At 55.5% G+C, this 21781-nt stretch overlaps 2 protein-coding genes across 3 annotated transcripts in view; both read right to left on the bottom strand.

The window, feature by feature from the left end:
• Positions 12034-18475, bottom strand: HLX (H2.0 like homeobox). Its single transcript, XM_021064336.1, has 4 exons — positions 16567-18475; positions 15700-15873; positions 14803-14987; positions 12034-12908 (listed from the first exon to the last, which is right to left on the bottom strand). The coding sequence occupies exons 1-4, from the start codon at positions 17156-17158 to the stop codon at positions 12402-12404; spliced, it is 1458 nt and encodes a 485-aa protein (XP_020919995.1). The 5' UTR covers positions 17159-18475; the 3' UTR covers positions 12034-12401.
• MARC1 (mitochondrial amidoxime reducing component 1) overlaps positions 17449-21781 on the bottom strand; it is a 73709-nt gene continuing 69376 nt past the window's right edge. For both annotated transcript variants that reach the window (XR_002336192.1, XM_021064341.1), the window contains one exon: positions 17449-17555. The gene's annotated coding sequence lies outside the window, so the exon portion shown is untranslated. The remainder of the gene's footprint in view (positions 17556-21781) is intronic.

Below are 21781 nucleotides of genomic sequence, written 5' to 3'. Positions count from 1 at the left end.
CTGGGGCTCCCTCTTCCCTTGGGGGACACTTTTGCCCCTACCCCCCACCCCCCACCCTGCCCGCCCCTGTCGTTGGTTTCTCTTGCTCATAGACCCAATGTCCCCAGCCTGCTGGGGCAGGTGGGGAAGAGGCCAAGGGCCCAGTCTGGATCAACACAGAGGACTCAGGGCTGGAGACCAGAGACAGTGGCTGGGCTTCCTGCGGGGGAACTTTCCCGCTGAGGCTCCACGTCTCCAAGGCAGTTGGGGTCTAATCAAGAAGCAGAGAGAAACGCGCAAAGTGAAATTCAAGATGCTGGAAAAGATGGAAAGGCCTCTTGTCCCTGGGGGGCTCCCTTCTCCCCTCCTTCCGGCAGGCAGGAAAGAGGGGGCCTGTGGAGGCGGGAGGCGAGGGCTTCAGAGGGTCTTCTGGGGCAACTCAATCAAAGAAATTATTTTCCCACAGAAGAAGCCAAGAAAATCTTAATGGCCTTTTCCTGATTGAGGAATAAATCTATTAATTTATGGCCCAGCCCCAAACCAGTTGCGTCAGCCCCACCCACCCCCTTAAAAAAAAAATGTGAGAAATGCTTCGAAGTCCCACTTATTTTCACAATTTCCATCTTCTCTCTCCTATTTCTTGTTCCTTGTTTTTCCACCCTGTTCTTTCATACTCCACTCAGCTCCTCACATTCTTACCTTTTCACCGATTTTCAAATAAATCACCACCTTTGTCAATGCCACGTGCCCATCCCAGGAGGCACCCATTCAGAGGGGCTACAGCTTCAGAGGTGGGACCCCTCGCCTCCCCCACGCAAAGTAAAGACACCGACAAGAATAACGCAGTGTCCTTGAGGAGAAGCTGTAACAGCTCAAGGCGAGCACTGTCTGCCTCAGCGGCTTTGTGCCTCCCAGAACGTGCCTTTTAACCAAGCTTGAGGTCAGGAGAGCTTCTGGGTACAGAGCCTCGGCCCCAAGAGTAAAACAAAAGAAAGCAGAGGGTGAGAAGCTTGTCAGAGAAATTGTCAGAGAGACGCACAATGACTACTGCAATTAACAGACCCCTGGGGGGTCACTGCAAGAGGGCAGTGTTTAAGAACTCGGCCACCCACCTTGGTGACCTTGAGGGCCTGCCGATCTCAGCCCCAGGGCGAGTGTCTCGCCCCTTCCAGAAGGACTGAGAGTGGGAAAGCCGACTGTGGCTTTAGTAGGAATTCAGCCCCCTGGCGCCTGCATGACTCAGTACTCAAGATAAGTACTTGTTCCATCAGTACTACAGATGATTTAGATAACGCAGGCTATGGAGAGAGGGAGATGAAAATTATTCCCAACTCCGCTTGGTAACCGCATCCTTCAAAGAGCCGATTAAATAGCCTTTGCCGCGATTTACTTATCTGTTAAACGGGGATATACTATAAGAAATCCCCTAACTGGAATTTGGTAAAAAGGAAATGATTTAATACGCATGATGTTTTTAGAACAGCACCTGATACACAGACACACAACAGTTAAATTGAAAAGTTGTGTCCAGTATTATTGGTCAAACTGTGTTAGGCTAAAGGGTCCTTACAAGGGGTTGGTTACTTGGTTACACTGCCTGGGGGACATCGACTTGAATAATTAGAGGTCCTTGGAGAGAAGCGGTAACAGGAATAAAAGCCTGGTGCTTGTAAGCCGGTGTGGCAAACAGCGTGGACACGCTTGGTGCTCATCTGGCAGGAATGAAAGGTGAGCTCAGACATCTACCTAGTCTCACCCGGCTTGGGCTGCCTGCCCGGCCGTCACCAGGCCATCTAGGCGTCACCTCCAACAGCAAAGGCTCCAGTTCTCATTCACTCCGGCTTTCCGAGGGGCCGTTTTGGCTGCCACTGACGGAAGGGCCGAAGATAGAATCTAGGCCTCGACAGGCCTCCCGGAGGAAGCGACACTGCAGGGCCCACCACCCATCCCCACTGCAGCCCAAGCAATCTTACCCGGAGCTTACAGCCCCGCCTGCACCGGGGGGCGATTCCAAACCTCCAGTATAGACGCGCGCCCGGCGCAGGCCTAGGTTTCCTGGGTTCGCTCCCACCTCCTGCCCGGACTTTCGATTCCAGCCGCGCCCTCGGGGGAGGTTTATGGCCTTAGCTCGCCTGGAGACCGTGGGCACGGTACACCGCCGGGCGCCCGCGGCCCAGCTCGCCGCCCGACGCATAGGGCCCCAGCCTGCGGTGCGCGGGGCTCTGGAGCCAGAAAGAGTACACAGACCATAAATTTCCCGCCCCGCCCGGCGCGCGCTCGGGGCCGGGTCCGCCCGCCTCCCGCCGCCTCCCCGCGCCGGGCCCCTCACTCAGGCCGCGGGGACGACGGCGGAGCGCGGCTGGCCGCGGCGGCGGCTCCTGGCCGGGTCGCCTGGCCGGCCGTGCCGCCGCCGCCGCCGCCGGTGCCGCACAGCAGCTCTAGGATCCCGGCCACAGCCCGCAGGAGGCTCCTCGCCGCAGCCCTGAAGGCCGGGCGGGAGAGCCGGAGCGGGGCTGGAGGAAGGCGAGGCCCGGGAGCCCCGGAGAGGATGGTGCAGAAAGCGGCGGCTGAGCACCGGGCGGGGGAGCATCTGGACTTCCAGACCGCTCCCGTTTGTCCCACTGGAGGTGGAGGGAAACAGGGCACGTGGCGCGCAGTCACTTAGGGACGCGCTTGTAGTAGGCCCTCCCCTCCTGTGGGCGTTTGTCACCCTCTGCGTTCGGGAATCCGAATGCGCTCTCCCTGCGGGTGAAGCGGTTTGGTTCTTAATAGAGGTTATGTGGTCGCGCGCACACTCGCCGTTTAAGGCGGGTATTTGATAGAATGATCCGGGGCGGGGGGGGGGAAGCATCCCCAAAAAAAGAGAATAAAGCTTGTCTTTGAACTTTGAACTTTTCTTTTTCTTTGAAGAGCATCGAAGCCCACCGGTTCAGGAGTCGGAGCCAGAACTTTGTGGGTTTCGGAGTCAGAGGCTTGGCCACGCCCCCTGCCTGCAAAGTACGCACCTGGATCAAATTACTCAACCTCTGGGTCTTACTCTGTAAGACACAGCGGAAGAATAGCATCTTCCCGCCCAGCGTGGCTGTAAAGATTAGAAGAGATACAAGATTTTCAATTCCTGCCTCAAGAGTGGGAGAGGACCGTGTCTGTTTCCTCCATTTTCGCTTGCACGTCCACCCCCACCGTGGGTGATTTCAAATCGCGAAAAAGGACACGCGTTCCAAGCCCCTCCAAAAAAAAAAAAAAAAAAAAAAAAAAAGTGGTGAAATGCCAGGAGTAATGGTGCTAGTTTAGTAACAGTTCCCACTTGTTGCGCACCCTCGGTTAGCCAGGATCACTGCGGCTGCGCTCCGTGTCACACATGTTCCCCGAACATAAGGAGACGGGATAATGAACCGCCTCCAAGCTGCTGAGCTTTAACTTGGGTAGAAAATAGGCAAGCGTCGCGGATGAGGATTCAGGAAGCAGGGTGGGTCTCCCACGATCATTCTTCAGCCGTAGGAAAATCGAAAAAGGTGGGAAAGTGGTGAGAAAGGTTCCAGCAGCTGTAACTTTTGGTTCAGGAGACACGCCTCTGGGAGCCTTCAGACGGCTGAAACCTGAGCCAGCCGCCGCCAGTCTCTGACCCCGACCCGCCCAGCCCGTCGTCGGGGCTCAACCCAAGTGTGCCTCGTTGATGGATGACACCGAGGGTAAGAGTGGCCCGGGCGACCCAGGCACATCCCCGGGGTTCTGAACAATGCCGCTGGGGAGCATGGCACCCTTGAGGGGCTTCTGCTGTTCTCTTTTAGGGGCCCATTCCTTTTTTTCATAATAACAGTAAATCACTGCCTTTCGTTACATTTTGGTTCATAGACGATGCTGGAAAAATTTAGAGGAGCCATGACTCCCCTCTAAAGTCTCCCACCCTGCTGCTCACTTTGTCTTCTGTGATCAGCCAGGAACCTAGCCAGCGTGGCCCAGCTCCCCAGGTCCTCAGCGGGACCTTGAACGATCTCAGGAGCAAAGGAAAACCCAGAAGGCAGGGAGAGGAGAGGGAAAAACAAAAACTGGGAAGAGGTGGGGATGCCCAAAGCCAGGAAGAGGATAAGAGAGTGTGGAGACCGGGAAATGGTCGTGTTTAAATCACACCGTCAATGTTTTAATTGTGTATCTGACTCCTTTCCTTTCTAGCTTTTCACCCCATTTGCTCAACCACAAAACTGCGCTCTTAGAGCAAGAGAGAAGTCAGCAGGCACGGCAGGGACCCCGCGGGGGCGGGTACGGGGATCTGGTTCCGACCGCTGTGGACGACCCGCCGCAGCCCTACGGAGTGATCCGGGCGCTGCCCACCCGCGCGGGGCTCGTGTCTGAACCAGCCCCTGCGAGGTCGAGGCCCGAGGCCCACACTGACCTTGGACTGGGCGCTCGCCGGCAGGTCGAGGATCCGAGAAGACAGGGGACCCGCGTTCTCCACTGGACCTAAACGAGTGGCTGGGTCGGGCGACCCTCAAAGCCTGAGGTTTTGAGCCGGGTTTTCCAGCCGGGGAAAGGTTGAGGGGAGATCCGACCGCGCTGCAGCTCGTGGACACCCCCTTGGAGAGTGTGCGCACCCTGTGAATCTCTGCATAGAGGGATCCAGAAAAACGGCGGGATGCATCGACCTTTGCCTGTGGGGATTTCAAGATACGCGTCTTATTCCCGCATCGGTTCATTTGTTCGTTCACTTCTTGAGCTCCCACCACGTGCTGGGAACTGTGCGGTGTGCACTCTTCACCTCGATTTCGGCAAACACAAATAAACAGCCCCGACTAATCAGAGGGAGGTGAAATTCACTGACCCGAAAGTCTCCTGGGACAGGCTGGGTAGGGGTGGGGGAGGGGGGCTCTGAAACCCCCGCAACTCCCCCCCGCCAAACAAATAGGCGCTGTGGCACAGCAGAAGGAGAAGGCGGGATGCAGACTCCCTGAAGCCACCTGGGCATCCCTTCCTTCTGGCTCTGCCCTTCCTTGCGCGCAGAGATGCTCGCGCAGCCCCAGCGCCCCGCGCCGCCAGGCCCAAGCGGGGGACCCCGAGGAAGCACAGAAAGTTTCTGGCTCTACTCCCAGTCCTTTTCTCTCGACCGCAAGTGAGAGACGACTGTGAACTAGTCATTCAACTTACAAAGATGAGGCCAAAGTGCCCAGCTGCGCGCTGACACTGGGTTGAACTTGCGGGAAGAGCGTTTTGCCGCCATATCGAGAGCGGCTTGAAAATTCGTTTTCTTACTGCTTAGTATCTGTATGGGGACCCTTGTGCGTCCTCAGCCAGATGATTGGGGGCTTCCAAGTCCACGCCTCCCGGCTCACCTCTCAGTGGCCCCATACTTTGTTCTTAGCTTCCTCCTGTATTTACACTGCAAACCGAATGGTTCCAAGGGATTTACTGAGACCATAAGGAACCACAGGGGCCACTGTAATTGTGTTATTCGTTTATTCAATAAGCACTTTCTGAGAAACCCTCCCTGTGCCAAGCGTTATGCTAGGTGGTAGAATTTCTCCACCTGCGCAGAAGAGCCCAGCTCTGCCCTCAAGAAGCAAAGGGTGCCTTTAGCCACTCTGGGGACGGTTGATGTCCTGTTTTCGTTTTGAAGACCCTCCCTCTAGGCGATTAGTTAAGAACTTAATAAAAGTCCCAAAGTGCCACTTTTGCGGACATGGTCTCAGCAGTGAGTATCTATTTCCCCTTCCTTGGACCCCTGACACTGGCTTCCCTCAAAGCCAAAGTCTCAGAAAAAGTCTAGCTTCATCTCCTCCCAACTCCCAAGGAAGACTCCCAACAACACCCACCAGCATCATATGGAGAACCTGCTGTGTGCCCAGGGCACAGTGCCAGGGGTACCAAGAGGAAGCAGCACCAATGGGCATCCCCTGGAGTCTGGGTCTGTGAGGCAACACAGTCATCCACCCTCATTAAAGGGTTGCCCTGGTAACACTGTGACTGCATCATATTAAGGACCCTCCATCTCTGCATTTAATTTCCTGGAGAATAAGGATTGTCTTGCATATTCTTTTCCAGCTGTGCAAATACCAATAAGGACCTCAATAAATACTGCAAGGAAAAAGGAAGGAAGGAAGAAATATAATAACGTCTAAGCCTAAGCACTGATTGTATGCCACTCATTACTCTCATTTCACATTTGACAATGCAATTAACACTCAGCAATCCAGGTGAGGTAACTTTGATGATCTCCTATTATACAGGTGAGGAAACTGAAGCCAAACAATGAGATAAATTTCCCAAGGTCTCCTGGTTAGTAATTGGTGGATGAATGAATGGATGCTTCTTGGGCTAGTTTGGGTTCCCCTATTCCGGCATGGGATCTGATATGCTCCTTTTGACACACTCGACTCCACACTCCACCTGCCAGCCTCTTCCCACACCCAGCCCCCAGAGAGAGTCATTGGGGTCACAGAAGCCTCAAGCCTCACCTGGATGTCAGGTGATCCAGATGCTGTGCCTGGCCTTTGGACAGCTCAAGAGGAAAGCTCAGTATCTGCTGAGGCTGGGACCAGGTCCTGGGGCAGGGAAGAGAGGAGGCGCTGTGCAGAAACTGCACATGGGGGTCAACCTGGGGGAAGCCCAGGCCTCCAACTGCTGGAGGGGCATCTCTCAGCAACAATGGAAAGGAAGAGGTAGTGGGCCATCGGGGAGCCCATGGGTCCCTCAGAGATCGAGCCTCTTTTACTCTTTTAAAAAGGCATGGGATGGGCTGGGAATCTCGGGTTAATAGATGCAAACTATTGCATTTGGAATAGATATTTGATGAGATTCTACTGTATGGCACTGAGAATTATATCTAATCACTAGTGATGGGGCATAATGGAGGAGAATGTGAGAAAAAGAATATGTGTATATATATATATTTGTGTGACTGGGTCACTTTGCTGTACAGTAGAAAATTGACAGAATTTCCAACTATAATGGAAAAAATCATTATAAAAAATAAAAAGGCATTGAGGAAGTTCACTTTGTGGTGCAGTGGAAACGAAGTATTCATGAAGGTGAGGGTTTGATCCCTGGCCTCGCTCAGTGGGTTAAGGATCCAGTGTTGCTGTGAGCTGTGGTGTAGGTAGCAGACATGGCTCGGCTCCTGCATCGCCGTGGATGTGGTGTAGGCTGGTAGCTGCAGCTCCCACTATTCAACCTCTAGTCTGTGGGATATGCTGTGGGAGGGGCCCTAAAAAGCAAAAAAAAAAAAAAAAAAAAAGGCATTGAGGAGTTCCCACTGTACCTGTAGCACCCGTCTACTATCCGTGAGGATGGGGCTTGGGTCCGTGGCCATATTCGGTAGGTTAAGGATCCCGCATTGCCTTGAGCTGTAGTGTAAGTAGCAGACAAGGCTCAGATCCCACATTGCCGTGGCTGTGGTGTAGGCCGGCAGCTGCAGCTCGAATTCGACCCCTAGCCTGGGAACCTCCATATGCCCTGGGTGCGGCCCTAAAGAAAGAAAAAAAGAAAAAGAGAAAGGCACTGAGTTTCAATATGTTTCGGAATACAGTTGGTTAAGTGTGTCTGGGAGGACCCCTCTCCTTCAGTGGCACCTTAGGAGGCACGAACCCCACGGTCCATCGAATCCCGGCATTCACTCTAGAGGAACTTGGGCAAGGTCAAAACCCTCCGCCTTAGCTGCCTCCTATGCGTATGCCCGTCTGCAGTTGCACCTGCGGGGATATTTCATCGTCCTTCCTCAAGTAAGGAAGGGCGGGACAGCTAAGGAACGAGGGGGAGGGGGAGACAGTGATTCTCCAAGTTCATCTGCCCGAGGGGCTCAGAAGCCCCCAGCGGGTCTGGCAGAGCCTGTCTCTGTTAGAACCCGGATGGGGTAGGGGGGCGCCGGACATACCCCGTGTAAGCGGTTGGGATTCCCAAAGGGCGCTGCTTCGGAGAGTGCTCAGTACAGGTTTGAATATCCGTGGGTGTGGCAAAGCCGAGGCGTTTCACCTGTGTTTGGGACGCTGGCCAATCCCAACACGACCTCAGAGGGGAGGCTGTGAGCAAGAGATAAGCACAATAAAGCTAAAGCCAGAACACCTGCAGATACTCTCCTCCTTAAAACCCAGTAGTTGCGTTTTCACAATGACCACGAAGTGTGCACCCCCCCCCCCCACACACACACACCCCAGCTAAAGAGGAGGGGATTCGAGGGCCTGCACCTTTAAGGGTCTTCTTGGGCATCTTTAAAGTAGTATCACTGGTCTTACGGGGAGATCTGAGCTCTTGATCCCTCCGCCAGCTCTTGGGTCTTCAAGAAGGTCGAAGGTGGAGAGAAAAATAGGGCGCGCAAACCGTTGAAGGGTGCCTCGACCTCAGCCTCCGACTTCTTCCCAATTCTTGCTCCAGAGCCTCTCCAGGCGCAGCCCGAACTCTGAGAATCTGTTTGAGGGCCGTCACTGCTTCTGTGGAGGCAGATCGGGACATAGGTTAAAGTTCAACAGGTTAAAGCTCAAGTCTAGAACTCCGGCCAGAAATCCCCTGCTGCAGGTTCCGGTTCCTGCCCCACGCTCGGAACCCCAAAACTCCCGGAGGCTGTGGCTATGGGAGACCCCAGGGTCACCTTCCAGTTAGGCTGGCTTCTGGTACCTAGAGCAGGAGGGACCGGCAGGCTGCACACTCTTCACTCAGCTGCGCTAAGCTGGCTGCAAACGGGAACCTTTCCCAACATCCTACGCGGGACCCTAGTTAGAAGGAGTAGCCACGAGAAAGGTTCCAGAGCCACTGGTCCCCTCTGAAGTGTGGAAGAATTTGTTGCCAACGGAGTCTGAAGAGCTGCCCCCCCACCACCACCACCTTACACGCGAATCCTTGCTGAGCCAGGCGCGGAAGGGGTGGGGGGAGCAGATAAGGGGGATCTCGCTGGCGGGTGTGCGGGCCAGAGCCTCCTTGAGAGGCTAGATCTCCCTTGAGTGTCTCAAGGTCTGACAGTTTTAGCCTCCGTGGGGACAGGACCGCGACGGCTACGCACTCCCCACCACTCCCGCCCTCGCGGTCCCTGCCCATCCTCAGGTGAAGCTGACAAACGCAGGGGGACGCGGCGCATGCTTTCGATGGCTTAAGGAAACTTTTCTAGAAACAAGCGTCCCACCCACCCACACTGGCAGAAGAAGGCGGTGGGAGGCTCCTAACTTTGCCATTTGGAGGAGAACGCGGAACTTTATTAGCGTGGTTTACCCATAAAGTGCTGACCTAGCCAGTAGACGGTCCCTGGTGCCCGTCTGAGTCTGCGTTTCTCTGTGCCTCTGCGGGCCCATGTGTATGCGCGGGCCTCTTGCGTGTGTAAGAGTGAGGTGCGTGCGCGCGTGCGTGCGCCCGAGGGCGTAGCAGATGCCCCAGAGTCCGGGCGAGGGGTTCGCAGGTCGCCAGCCCTCTGCACGCCCCGGCTGCCCCTGGGAAACCTTCATCAAAGGGCTTGGCGACTCCAGGACCCCTGGGCTGGCGAGCCGGGGCCCTGTTCTGGGTAGAATTATTGCCGCTTTCAGCCTAGGGCGAGGCCTCGGGGGCGCGCGGCTAGGAGTGGAGGTCGCGGCTCCGCTCTGCTCTGGGGCCCGCGCGCACCCGCCTCCTCCAGGCCCCAGCCGCTGCCGGCCCGGCGGGCCTGGGATCCACCAGCCTTGCGCGCTTGTCCTTTTCTTCGTGCCTGAGAAATCTCGGTGTTAGTGCAAGAATATTTCGTTTCCCTGGCCACTCTCGCTAGCATCGAGCGCCACCGGGAAAATTCCTGTACCCGTAGCCGAGCGAGCCGTCTAGAATGAGGCCACACGGCCCGCCTAGAGAAACCCTCTGATCTGCTGCAGCGCTGCTTCCAAAAGAACTTTAAACTTCTCCTGGGCTTAAGATACCTCGTTCCTGATGCAAATGTGGAAGAACTCCACTGCCCAGGGTACAGCCCCGCTAGAGTCTCCCGAGGGAATAGCCAGGAAGGGGAGGTGGGGGTGGCTGAGGAGGGGGAGTCCTATATGTGACCCTCTGGGAGCACCCCGAGTCCCGCCCCCGCCGGCTTATCCTCCACGGAGCCCCCAGCCCCAGGGTGCTCTCCCGTCTGGAGGAACCTGGAGAGGATAAGGCCGAAATCAACCTGAATGTAAGCGGTACAGTCCCTGGGAGATGCTTTCCTTCAGATTCGAAAGCCCAGGACCCAGGCGGAGAATTGTTGCGGGAGGTTGGGAGCCTAAAGCACCTCGTGGGCCTCTGAGGTCGAGTAGCTGCGGTGTGCAGTAAGCAGAGCCTCTCCTCGGCTCGCCTTCCCAGCCGGGCTCCACTTGTAGGCATCTCTGCTGCCCTGGACTCTCCGGAACGCCAGAACTGAATTTAAGGGCCTCAAAATACATGGTTCCTGGAATATCCTGGTTTGGGGATTTCAATATTTCTGGAGTGGTTGGAAATGAATCTCAGTAGTGAAGGCAAAATAAGAGTACTGAGAGCTCCTCCAGCTCAGGCAGCAGAGCCTGTGCGGTGGAGGAAACAGCCTAGCTCAGGGCCGGGACTCAGCAAGTAGGAAGACCGAGGCAGCCCACAACTCCTGGCGCATTCAGAGAGAACAGCTGGCCGACCTCCCATTTAACTCGAGGGCCCTCCTGGGGTGCGCTACCTTCCTCCTGCCTTTCCTGAGCCAGCCTGGCCCCAGCGGTTCCTGCTCCCGCTGCCCCGTCCCACCGGGCACTTTCCTCCAGGGCTGCAGCTCTATTTGAAGGTTGAGTGGTTGGCTGGGGCAGGGAGTGGTCAGCCTCGTATCCCTGGGTTGCGCTCTGGGACTTTGCCAGGTGGCCAGCTGAACCAGGCCAAAGAAGGCTAAATCTGGGGCCTCTACTCTGCCCCTGAGCTCAGAAGGCCAGAACAGAGGTTTTTGTGCTCAAACAAATGGGTCAAAATGAGGAAGCAGCCAGACCTGGGAATCACTCAGAAGCGTCTCACTCCAGCCAGGGTCGTGGGGCAGGTCCTAGGCTCCTTGGCTTCAGCATCTCTGCAGGAACCACTCTGCCTCCCCATGGGGCTCTCTGTGGCAACTGGACTCCCCAGCATGGATGGTGGGGCTCTAGGAGGCCTGTGCCCTTGCCCCAGCTCAGTGCCAAATAGACCCGAATGAGCAGGTTTGTCACAATGTTGATCTAGTCTAAAATCTCCTGAAATAACTTTTTATCAACTCCAAACATTTTGTAGCTTCCAGGGAAAGGGGCATGGTTGTCGTGGAGTTAGGATTGACTCTTCAAGTTTTCAACATAAATGACAAAAAAAAAAAAAAGTGTCAAATGGCCCATCAGTAGCAGCATGACGCCAAAATAGATGGGGTGGGGACAGATGGTGTGCAGTTTTGTAGGCCCTTCACTGGCTAAACGTGAGCCACGAGGTCCGAGTTCTGATTTGGGTTCCTCGTCAACATTGGTCAAGGGGAGGTGACCTTGAACAAATCACCATTCGGCCCTGCAAATGCGTTGGCAGCTTTAAAGCCATCTCATTCACCCTTCCAGCCCTAACAGCCACGGTGTGTCTGTCCTTTGCTGCAGACACTAGAGACCGGTCACATCCCCCTACTCCACCCCCAAGTACAGGGGGGTGTGCGCTGGAATTGCCTCTCTTGGCTCCAAGCCCGGCACCGAGCAGCAGCCACCTTGGAGGCACCGGCATCGCTAGACTGACCCTTTCACAGGCCAGTCTTTCCTGCTCAACTCTGTTTACACTTGACTGCAGAAAGCTGGTGCACACACAATCGTGTCCTGACTCCTAGCAGGGACGCCATCTGTCCCACAGGCCTGATTCTGTGTTCAGTTCTGCTCTTAGGCCACATACGTTCAGGGGCCAAAGGCGTGGCGGATCACTTGCGGTTTGCACGAGGCCAGGGGCTAGGAGACCTCTGTGCTGGTGGAACCTCAAATCCGGGAGCCCGTCTCTGCAGCAAGGTGGCTCTAAGGTTGCAGTACGTCCCCCAACAGCTCTAGTCCCCCACAAACAGCTGCTGCGACCTGCAGGGCCCCGAGCCTAAGGTTCAGGTAGGAGATGCCAGACCTTAAGGACCGCATTGCCCCAGCAAGCCAAGCGGGCTTTACAAACCGTAGTAAACATTTTATTTACAAGTTTGTTGCATCCTAAGTGCCGCGCATCTTTGTGCCACGACCCCTAGCGAGGGGAGGACTGCTCAGTCCAACACTTCACAGTGGGAGCTGCTTGTATCCAGGCCGAGGTGTGCGGATGGAGCTGGGAGCCCGGTGCTGGGCGCGCTCGACTCCCCTCGGCTCCGTGAGGGGTGGGCTGCAGGCCTGGGACAGCGATGCGTGCCCTCCATTAGGGCTCTGCCCTCGCGTCTCCGGCCCTGGCCCTGCTGCCACCGGAAAGCAGGCACAAAATCCATCCCACACTGCAAGGCTGCGAGCCTGCGCCGGGGCCTCGCGTCCCCTCCAACCTTGTCCAGTCTAGAGGCCACCCAGCGGCGCCTGGGTGGACTCGGGGCTTTTGGGGGCGCTGCCGAGGGCGGGCTGGGGCGCGGGGAGCAGCTCCGAGGCGCCGCTGCCGCCGCTGCTCCCGGCGCCGGTGCTGCTGCTACTGAGGCCGCCGAAGCTAAAACCACCGCCGCCGCCGCCGCCACCGCCGCCGCCGCCGCTTCCCCCACTGCCGCCGCTGCTGGCGGCCAGGAGGGCGCCCGCCGCGGAGGCCTTGATGACCGTCGTTGGGTGCAAGGACCGATCGGCCCCTTCAGTCCGCTCCGTGTCGCTGGGGGTCATGTCCAGAGACTCGGAGTCGCTGCTCTCGCTCTCAGCCTCGGCCTCTGAACGGCTGGGGCTCCGCTCCTCGGGCTCGCCGTCTGCGGCCACAGCTCCGCCTGAGGGCTTCTCGCCGGCCTCCTTGTCTTTGTCCTTCTGGGCCTGGGCCTCCTTGGAGTGCCGCCACTTCATCCGCCGGTTTTGGAACCACACCTTCACCTGCGAGCGCCCGGGAGAAAAGAAGGGACACGGAGGTGAGATGCAGCCACGCTCCAGCCCGACGCACGTGCATCTGGAAGCCACTCCCCAAGGGGGGAAAGCCCGAGCATCCCTGCACCTTCACCATGGGCCAGGTATGCGCTAGGCCCAGGGACAGAGAGCCAGCCAGGGAAGCAAGGAGGGCACCCCCGGGGTCCTGCCTGGGAATCCTCTAGGACTGTTTCTCAAAAGGCGGCCCTCCCTGGCTAGTCTAAGGCGCTTGCTGGGAAGGCCCTCAACCTTGGGAAGATCAAGACTCTAAATCGATGCTTCTTAACCCCAGTTGAGCCAGCACTCCCCTACGAATCCGATTTAAATTATGGACTCCTGGCCCGAAAGATGCACAAATACCCAAGATGTTGCCCACGACGTGAAGGGTCTGGGGAACCACTATCAAGAGCTCCTGCTAGGCTGTTCCCCTCCTGCGCTGCCCTGACCTCAGGCAAGTCCCTACCAAAAAACAATTCTTTTTAAGGAGGAACCCTTGGGAAAACAAAGGAGAAGAGGGTTCAAAGAGTTAATCCCCCTGTGGCAGGGGCACCAGTGGGCCTTCTATAAAAGGGCATTTCCTTGGCATGTGTGTACTCAGAAGCTGAAAAGGACCCTGACTCTGCCCTGGGATAAACTAATACCTCCCTCGAACTCAGAAAACACTGGAATTAAACCTGTGCAAAGTGGAGGAAGGGGGTAGGGATGGGGCAGAGAATCTATATAAATATATAATCCCCTGGGGGACCCAATGGTTCATACAAGTTCCAGCTTCCCTTTTAAAAATAACATCCACAGCTGGTGGAAAACGGCTGGGCTCTTCCAGTGTGTATGCTGGGGAGGGGAGTTGTGTAATGGAGACCAGAAGGGGGTTGCTTTCGGGAGTGGTGAAAAAGTGCCTGCCTTTGGCTTCTGGCCTGATCAGAATATTCAGCACCCAGGGAGGAGCAAGGGCCTCGGCTGTGAGGTGCGGGAAAATGGTGACTCTTCTCTTAAAAAAAAAAAAAAAAATCCAGGTCTTGAATTTGAGAAAAGAAAAAAAAAATGAATTCAAGCACAATAGATTTGCTATTTGAAGATATGTCTTAGGGAAAAAAAAAAAAGAAAAACCTCAAGCAGTCAGAACCTGGTGGAATGCTTGCTCTCAGGCATTCTAAGAAAATCTCTTTTTTTTTTCCTCTTCCTCACAACCTCCCCCCACGGTGCCGTTAGAAAAGAGGACTGACTGTGGCCGCTCCAACTGGACTTCTCGCCCTACTGGGGCTAAGTAATTCCGTTTGAAATGATGTTTTCACTTCCTCACAACTGGGGATTTCACAATCCAGCAGCAGCAGAAAGAGGAGGAGGGAGGGAGGAGGCATTAAAAAAAAAAAAAAAAAAAAAAACCCTCTTGACTTTGGATTTTTATCTCCTCCGAAATAAACTGCCTCCTACAGCAAAATGCACTCAAATCGAGTATACAATTATTATCTCCTGTGGCCTATTTGCTTTGGATTGTTGGCCCAAATAAAAATAAGATAAAATAAATAAGATAAATAAGATAAAATAAAAATAAAAAATATTATCTCCTCCGAAATAAACTGCCTCCTACAGTGAACTGCACTCGAATGAGTATATAATTATTATCTACTGCGGCCTATTTGCTTTGGATTGTTGGCCAAAATAAACACGCGGCTGCTTGTTGACATCCATCTTTGGGGATGGGCTGTTCTTTTGGTTCTCCTCCCCCACCCCCTTCCTCTCTCTCCCATCTTAAGTGGAGAAGTCTCATGAAATTCAAGACCCCGGGTTTCCACCGTGAAAGCAGGAAAGCAGAGTCGGAGGGCAGACAGGCCTTGGCGCTGAGCCCCCCACCCCAGGGCCTTACCTGTGCGTCGGTGAGACCGAGCATGGCCGCCAGCTGCTTTCGGTCTGGCTTGGTCACGTACTTCTGAATCTCAAATCTTTTCTCCAGGCCTTTCCTCTGCAGGTTGGAGAAGACCGCCCTGGACCACGAGCGCTTCCTCTTGTAGGTCTGCGGCATGGTGTCCTTCGTGAGCACGGCATAGGGACCTGCCACCAGGCAAAAGCAAGGGGAGTGGATTAGTGCCCTAGTCATGGCCTGCTCCCGGCGATGGTTAAAACTGTTTTGTCTTAACAGTGGGCTCTGAAAGCCCTTCCCGCAGACGGGGAATGGCCTCTCTAAGGAGGAAACGTACAGCTCTAAAGACGCAGGCGGCAGGCCTAACCGGGGTGGGCGTCGAAGAAGCCGGGCATTTCCTTGATTAATTCCAAAGGAGAAACAAGGACCCATGGGTAGCTATCAAGCATTCAAAGAGTAGGTGAAAATGTCCCTCAGGTCGAAAAATGCCCCTCTTGAGATTCTCTGCTGTGTCTCTGTGTGTGTGTGTGTGTGTGTGTGTGTGTACCCAAATCCGTGCCAGGCGCACAGAGGGAACTCTTCGGGCAAAAGTGTTTGAGGTCATTCCAAAGTGTGAACAAGCAACCCCACCGGCAGCATTTTTAAAACGACCTTACAGGGCAAAAGGCTAGGGCAAGCCCCCCCTCCCTACCTGCCCACGCATGCTTTCTAGGCTCTCCAGGACCCACCCCCCAAGCCGACTGGGGTGAGCTGGCCCCCTGAGAAATCTTTCCCTCCAGACCGCAGTGGCCTCTCGCCCCATCTCCGGGATTGCTAGGCCGCGGTGGCCACTTGAGACTCCAGTCCTCCGTGTTCTGTCAGTCAATCTGCCCATTTTTCACGGATCGGGAGGGTTTCCCGTACCTGGAAATGTGTCTTGAAACTGATGCTGAACTGAATTTCTTGGGTTCGAGCTTAAGGGACTCAGGATGGCAGAAGCCTCGTTAATGGGATCCAGAGATGCGAAGAACTGGCCTGTGGAGGGCTGTAGGCCCAGGTGCACCCCAGCGGGCCGCCCAGTTAGCAGTGATGTCAGATCTGGGGATGAGGGAAAAGCAGAGCGGTTACCCATCGGGCAAGGCCACGCTCACACTCCTGGGCATGTGTGCCTCCCCTCCCCCTCCCCTGGATTTGGTTAACTCTGGTAAAGTCCTAAGAGACCCCAACTCTCTCTCTGGGGACAGTTTCTCTGTGTGTCCCACAGGGCCACATCCACAAGTACTGCTAGGAGGCCAAAATGAGCTCAGGTTCAGGCGCTCTCCAAGAATCCCACAAATCTCAACCATCCCCCCAAGGAGCCGGCCCTCTGCTCACTCCAACTGGGAGTTTAGAGTCAGTACCGGTCACCCGTTTTCCTTGGGTGGAATTTCACTCGAAGGCAGATCAGGAGAGGGAACGCGTTCCCTGTCAGATAATACAGTTCTCTCTCTAGATAGGTGTTTTAAAAGATAGGCAGATGAGAGGCATTTTGGCAAATATTTACACCAACCATTTTGATCTGTGATGTGTGTTTTTAAAGCATCCCAATTCTTTTTTTAAAAAAATTTATGTACAGCAGGTGAGTTTTAAACCTAACATTTTAGAGTCGCCGTACAATTCATTCCTTCTCCTTCGTTTTACCGATTTGCCCTTAGTTGTAAAAAACACTCGAAGGCAACCCAAATGGCTCAGGGATCCGGGAGTGCGTCAGTGCCCTGGTCAGAGGCCTACAGCCTCTCGCCCAAGACCTACCTCTCAGTGTGTTGCCTTCCTTGACTTTGGGGTCAAATTCTGCCGACAAAATGCGGTCAATTCCAAATTTGAGGTCCTTGCTGGAGGGGGCCGGGGCGGAGCCGCTATGGTGGGGGTTCGGGACCACCCGGGGCCCGGAGGCCGGGGGCTGCAAGGCGCCAGCCCGAGGAGGAGGCGGAGGCTGTTGCTGCTGCGGTTGTTGTTGCTGCTGTTGTTGCTGTGGGTGATGGTGGTGGTAGGCGGCTGAGAGTGGAGACAGCCGCTGCGGGAAGCCAGCCGGGACTTCGGAGGGCGCCACCACCGGGGTGGGTCGAAGCGGGGATCTGGCGGCTGCCTGGAACGAGGCGTGCGGGTGAGCCGATCCCAAGTGCGCGGTGAGGGCGGCGGCCGAGGCCCCAGCCAGACCCTCCGGGGCCGCCCCCGGCTCCCCAACGCCGGCGTGGAGGATGTCCGCGATGCAGAAGGAGGGTTTCTTGACGGCAGCGGGGTCCAGGGGGAAGGAGCAACCGCCCGGGCCGGCGGAGGAGCAGTAGGCGGCCGACCAGAGGCTGAAGTTGGGCGCGTAGAAGGGAGCCAGCCCCGCGGCGAACATCCTGGCGGGGTGAGGCCAGCGGCCGCTGCGGCCTGCCGGGGCCGAGTGGGTGAGTGGGTTCGCGGAGAGGGGCGCGCTAAGTCCAGGAGGGGGCGGCAGCCCAGCCGGGGTCGATCCACTTACACTTCTCGGTCCGAACTGAAGCGAAGCCAGGGAGCCCTAGCGCCACCGACGGAGGAGGCGAGGCCCGGATCCCAGCCGGTCACAGCCTCGGGCCCTGGCCTCACTTTAAAGGCGGCTCGGCGCCCGCGCTCCCCGCGGGCTGGAGGCGAGCGAGGGGCGCTCGGGCGGCTGGGCGGGCGGGTGCGCGGCTCCGCACACGCCAGGGAAGCCAGGGAAGCCAGGGAAGCCAGGGAGACGGGGCCGGGCACCGAAAGAAACAGCCAAACAGCTAAGGCTTGAGAAATAAATTTAAAACAACAACAATAATAATCCGTTAGTTTAAAAAAAAAAAGTAATAAGAGGGGAAAAAAAAGAAAAAAAAAAACTCCTCTCTAAAAACTCCCAAAGTTTTGGCAGGAGCTTTCGAGTCAGACCCAGGGTAGGACCTCGATCAGGGCGTTCATTGGCCATGCTGGTGACCAATGGGAGCGGGGAGTGGAGGGGAACTGGGTAAGGGGGCGTGGCCCGCCCCCTCGGCCACGCCCCAGCCACGCCAAACTGTTTGCTGCTGCCGCGTGGGTTGAGCCCAGTCGGGCGTCCTTCTCCGAAGAGTACGATCCGGGACCGACCGAGGTTCCAGGGTGTTCTAACCTTCAGCTACGGCAGCTCCGAACCGGCGCCAGGTGTGGAGAGTTGGTCACAGCGCTCCTGGAGCGCTCGCCTAGGGAAGCTGGTGCTCCCCTAAATTAACGCGGGTGCAAGGCCCGCCTCCTGGGACTCTGGGGGCGCCCTAGGTTTCCCAACTCTTTACTTAAGTGGGGCCTGATTTTCTCCACTCGGCCTTTATCCCGAGAGTCATTGTCCCCTACAAGGCTCCATCTTTTATGAGTTCCCGCCCCTACGCTGCCCTGCCCTGAGCTCTCGCGCGGGATTGCTGCGGCACTGGGTCAGCCCCACCCAAGTCAGCCCCGCGTCCGCTCCTCTGCCTCGGAGATCCTCTGGGAAGAGAGGAGGGGCGGCCACAAATTAGCTTTATTCCGAGCTGTCACGCACTGACAATTTGAATGAGTAACTTTTCAAACAAAATAAGATGGATGTCTACGAACGTCTCCCTCGGACGCGGCCAAACCTTCCCCCAGCCTAAGAGACAACAAAACAGGCCGCCGTCCGAAACAGGGAGAGCGGCACGCGCGGTCCGCTCCTCTGCAGTACCTTGTAGGAAATGTCACCCTACCTCCTCCTCTGCCACATCCCCGATCACGTGGGGTCTGTAGTTTTGCAAGTGCCCACGAGAGCAGATTTCCTTGGGGTTAAATACTGCTCCCAATCCCGTGGCTGTTTCCCCACAGGGCCTGGTCGCAGGAGAAGCTGCAGTGGTGGCCGAGGTCTTCCACTCGTACTTGGGGTCTTCAGAGCGCAGAGCGCGTGTAGTGGGGGGTTTTCTGCAGCATCAACATCTCTATTTTAAGAATTCGTTCTCTTTTAAATTATAGTCCTAACGGGTTTCCCCACCCCTCTCCCAAACAAACCACAGGCCACCCAGATGAGCTTTTCTTGCACATTTTCAGGAAGAAAATAAAATAATAACAATAATGAAACCACGAAAGCTTTTGTTTTCGATTGTCCTAATAAGCATCTTCTAACAGAACTTCCGCACCTCTGTGGCATTTTTTAAAAGTTCATTTCAGTTAACAGGTCTTACCAAAGAGAAACCCAGAAAGGCAAATGACTTTACTGTGCCTCTCTCGAGTCCAGAATTTGGGCTAGTTCATTTCTAGTGGTTTCTAGCCTCGGGTTGCAGATGCTGTCATCTTAAGCTTTTGACTTTCTCCCGGAAAGTATCAATCACGAATCAATCACTTCTGACCAGCCAGCACTGAAAACAAGCACACCCTCCACCCAACACCCACCCCACCCAGCCTCTGTCTCTCTCTCTACCTCTTTTACTAAAGGGGTTTCTTGCCCAGCTCTCGGCAGCCGGGACAGAGGTGTCAGCAGAGGTGGAAAGAAATGATGGATCTGCTGCTGCACTAGCACCTGGGGTGGGAGAGGCGCCCAGGGGCAATGAGGCCAACAAGGATGTATAAGGCCTTCTGAGTCGTTGGACCCGCCCTCAAAAGCTCCAGCGCCGGCAATAGATGCAAAGGCTGTGGATTCCAGCGAGCCTTGGGTCCGAGGGCGCTGCCTCTGCAGAACTTGGCAGCCCTGGGGGAAAGTCGCTAGCGCCAGCCAGCGTAGATCTGGTGGCCTTAAGCCCTCTCTTCCTCCTTTTTCTGGTGTCACTTCCAATTCCGTTGCAAACATCAAACCTTGGCCTAAGCATGAATTCACTGTACCAAACGGGCCGCATTTAGGCCTCGCCCCAGGCAGCCGGCCCCAAAATGAGACGCGATCCTGTGGGTGGGCACAGGGTGCAGATCGGGCTGGAAGGCGAGCCCTCTGGGTTTCCAGCTGGGCCCACCACCGCATCTGCAGCATTTCAAGGCCTGAGCACGGGGCGGGAGGGGAGAAAACTAGGCCCCAAGGGCGCGTTTCCGCCCCCTCGCCCGCCTCGTGCTCCTCTTTTCCCGCTAGGCCCAAGGTTCAATTTAAATGGCAACTTGTCCCGCGCGTCCCTCGGCTTTCCCAGACCCTTGGCTTCGTTGCACCGGCATCAGCCCCGCCCGGACCCACTCGGAGCTCCCGGAGGGAAACGCGAAAAAGGAAATTTGGGGAAGGACCTCCTGCCTCCTCTCCACACTGCACCCCGGCCCAGGCCTGGGCTCTGCGGGCTCCTGGCCGTCTTTTGAGTCTTCAGAATCCCCTCCCCCTTACACCCCCACTCCTCCGAACCAAGAAAGCAGCAGGAAACCCTGGACTCGCTGGAGTTCAGGTCATCTCCTGTTTTTGATGGGCTCAAACTCGGACTAAATGAGCGGATGTGCCTGCGAGATTGGTCTCAAAATAGAAGTGGCCTTAGTATTTTAGGATACTGCAGAAATCCTTATTTCTTCCGGAGAAAAACTCTATAATGACTCCTAGCACTTCCCCTTTCAATATTTGTGCAACTTTATCTCCACCGACAAGTTGCTCGGGTGACGCAAATCCGCCCTTGTGTATTACAACGACCAAAATAAATGCGCGGAAATCAATTCCCTTCTAGCAATGAAAATATAAATATACAGCTGCGACTTTCCCCTTTAATCTTTGCTTTCCGAGCGGCTCCGGACTGTGGCAAAATGAACTGGTCCAGAGCAATTGAGACGGGGCGGGGAGGCCCTGGGGGCTGAGGCGAGGGCTCCGGGGCCGCCGGGTAGCCCAGCCCGGGGGCGGGTAGCCGCAGAGTCCAGGCTCCAACAGCAGGGAAGAGGGCCTGACTAAGCCGAATTAACTTGAGCTCAAATGTGGCTGTGCTATCCTTGGAGGAAGCTCAGACGAAAAGATGAATTCGTCTGAGGTTGCAGAGCTGCACCGGCAAATTGCAATTGACGAGAGAGGACCGGAGTAGTGTTTTCTCCGGGAAGGTTAAAGAGCTGCTTTTCTGTGGGGCCTGGAGGGCAGGGCGGGGCGGGGGTTGGGGGGAGATGCAATTGTAGGGGTTCCAGATCATCCCATGGCTGTCTTTAAGGCAGACCACCTCCCCTTCCAATCTAAACCAGAGATTTAGGCATTGACTTCGGAGGGAAAGAGATGGGTCCTGTTACCCTTTGGTCGTCTGTACCTAAATCACCACTTTAAATTCTCGTCCAAATCCTGGGGACACAGCTACACACCAACCCAGCATAAAAGCTCAAGGAGAGGGAGTGTTGAGCATGGCTTGTTACATAAACGTTCAAGGGCTTAAGCTGTCCAGATGTACTCTCTGCTTTTGTTTTTTCTTGTGGACTCTGAACAAAATAATGTGCAACATAATTGCATTGTGACCTTGGGACCCTGCGCCCCTACACACACACACACACACACAAACACACACACACACACACAGAGGGACACCCTTCATTTTAAATATTTTTTTCAAGCAAAGCAAGGGATGAAAATAATTAAATATTCACCATCAGAAGAAGGAAACACAGTTATCCGGATACGAGAGGTTTGCAGCAATGCAGGAGCCTGAGTATGTTCTGCCTGCCATGCTGCCAGCTGTAGACTTACAGCCTGCTGGGCCCAGAGCTCACATTTAGTGGGAGGTGGGAACCTTCTCTTCCTAGTGGATTCTAGCGTTTAGGACTCGAGAGAACACACACACACACACACACACACACACACACACACACACACACGCCTCAGATTATTCTAAGTAGGCCACAACTCCCTTTTCCTGGGGATCTTAGTTATTCCCAAAGCAACTACAGCTCCTGAGTTTTTTTCAGGATTGTTAGAGTTTATGGGGGTAGGAAAGGGGAATAGCGGTGTGATGGGACCACAGGGTCCATGGCCACTTGACTTTACTCCCTTTACTTTTTCACTTTCCCAGGTGTGACAGACTCACAGGTGGCCATCTCTTCATGTGGCCATAGCCCTGCCCCTGACCCCTTGCCAGCT

Source organism: Sus scrofa, chromosome 10 (assembly GCF_000003025.6).
Source record: "Sus scrofa isolate TJ Tabasco breed Duroc chromosome 10, Sscrofa11.1, whole genome shotgun sequence".
Classification (NCBI taxonomy): domain Eukaryota; kingdom Metazoa; phylum Chordata; class Mammalia; order Artiodactyla; family Suidae; genus Sus; species Sus scrofa.
Note: the sequence above shows the minus strand (reverse complement) of the source record. Positions and strands in the feature narration are given on the sequence as shown.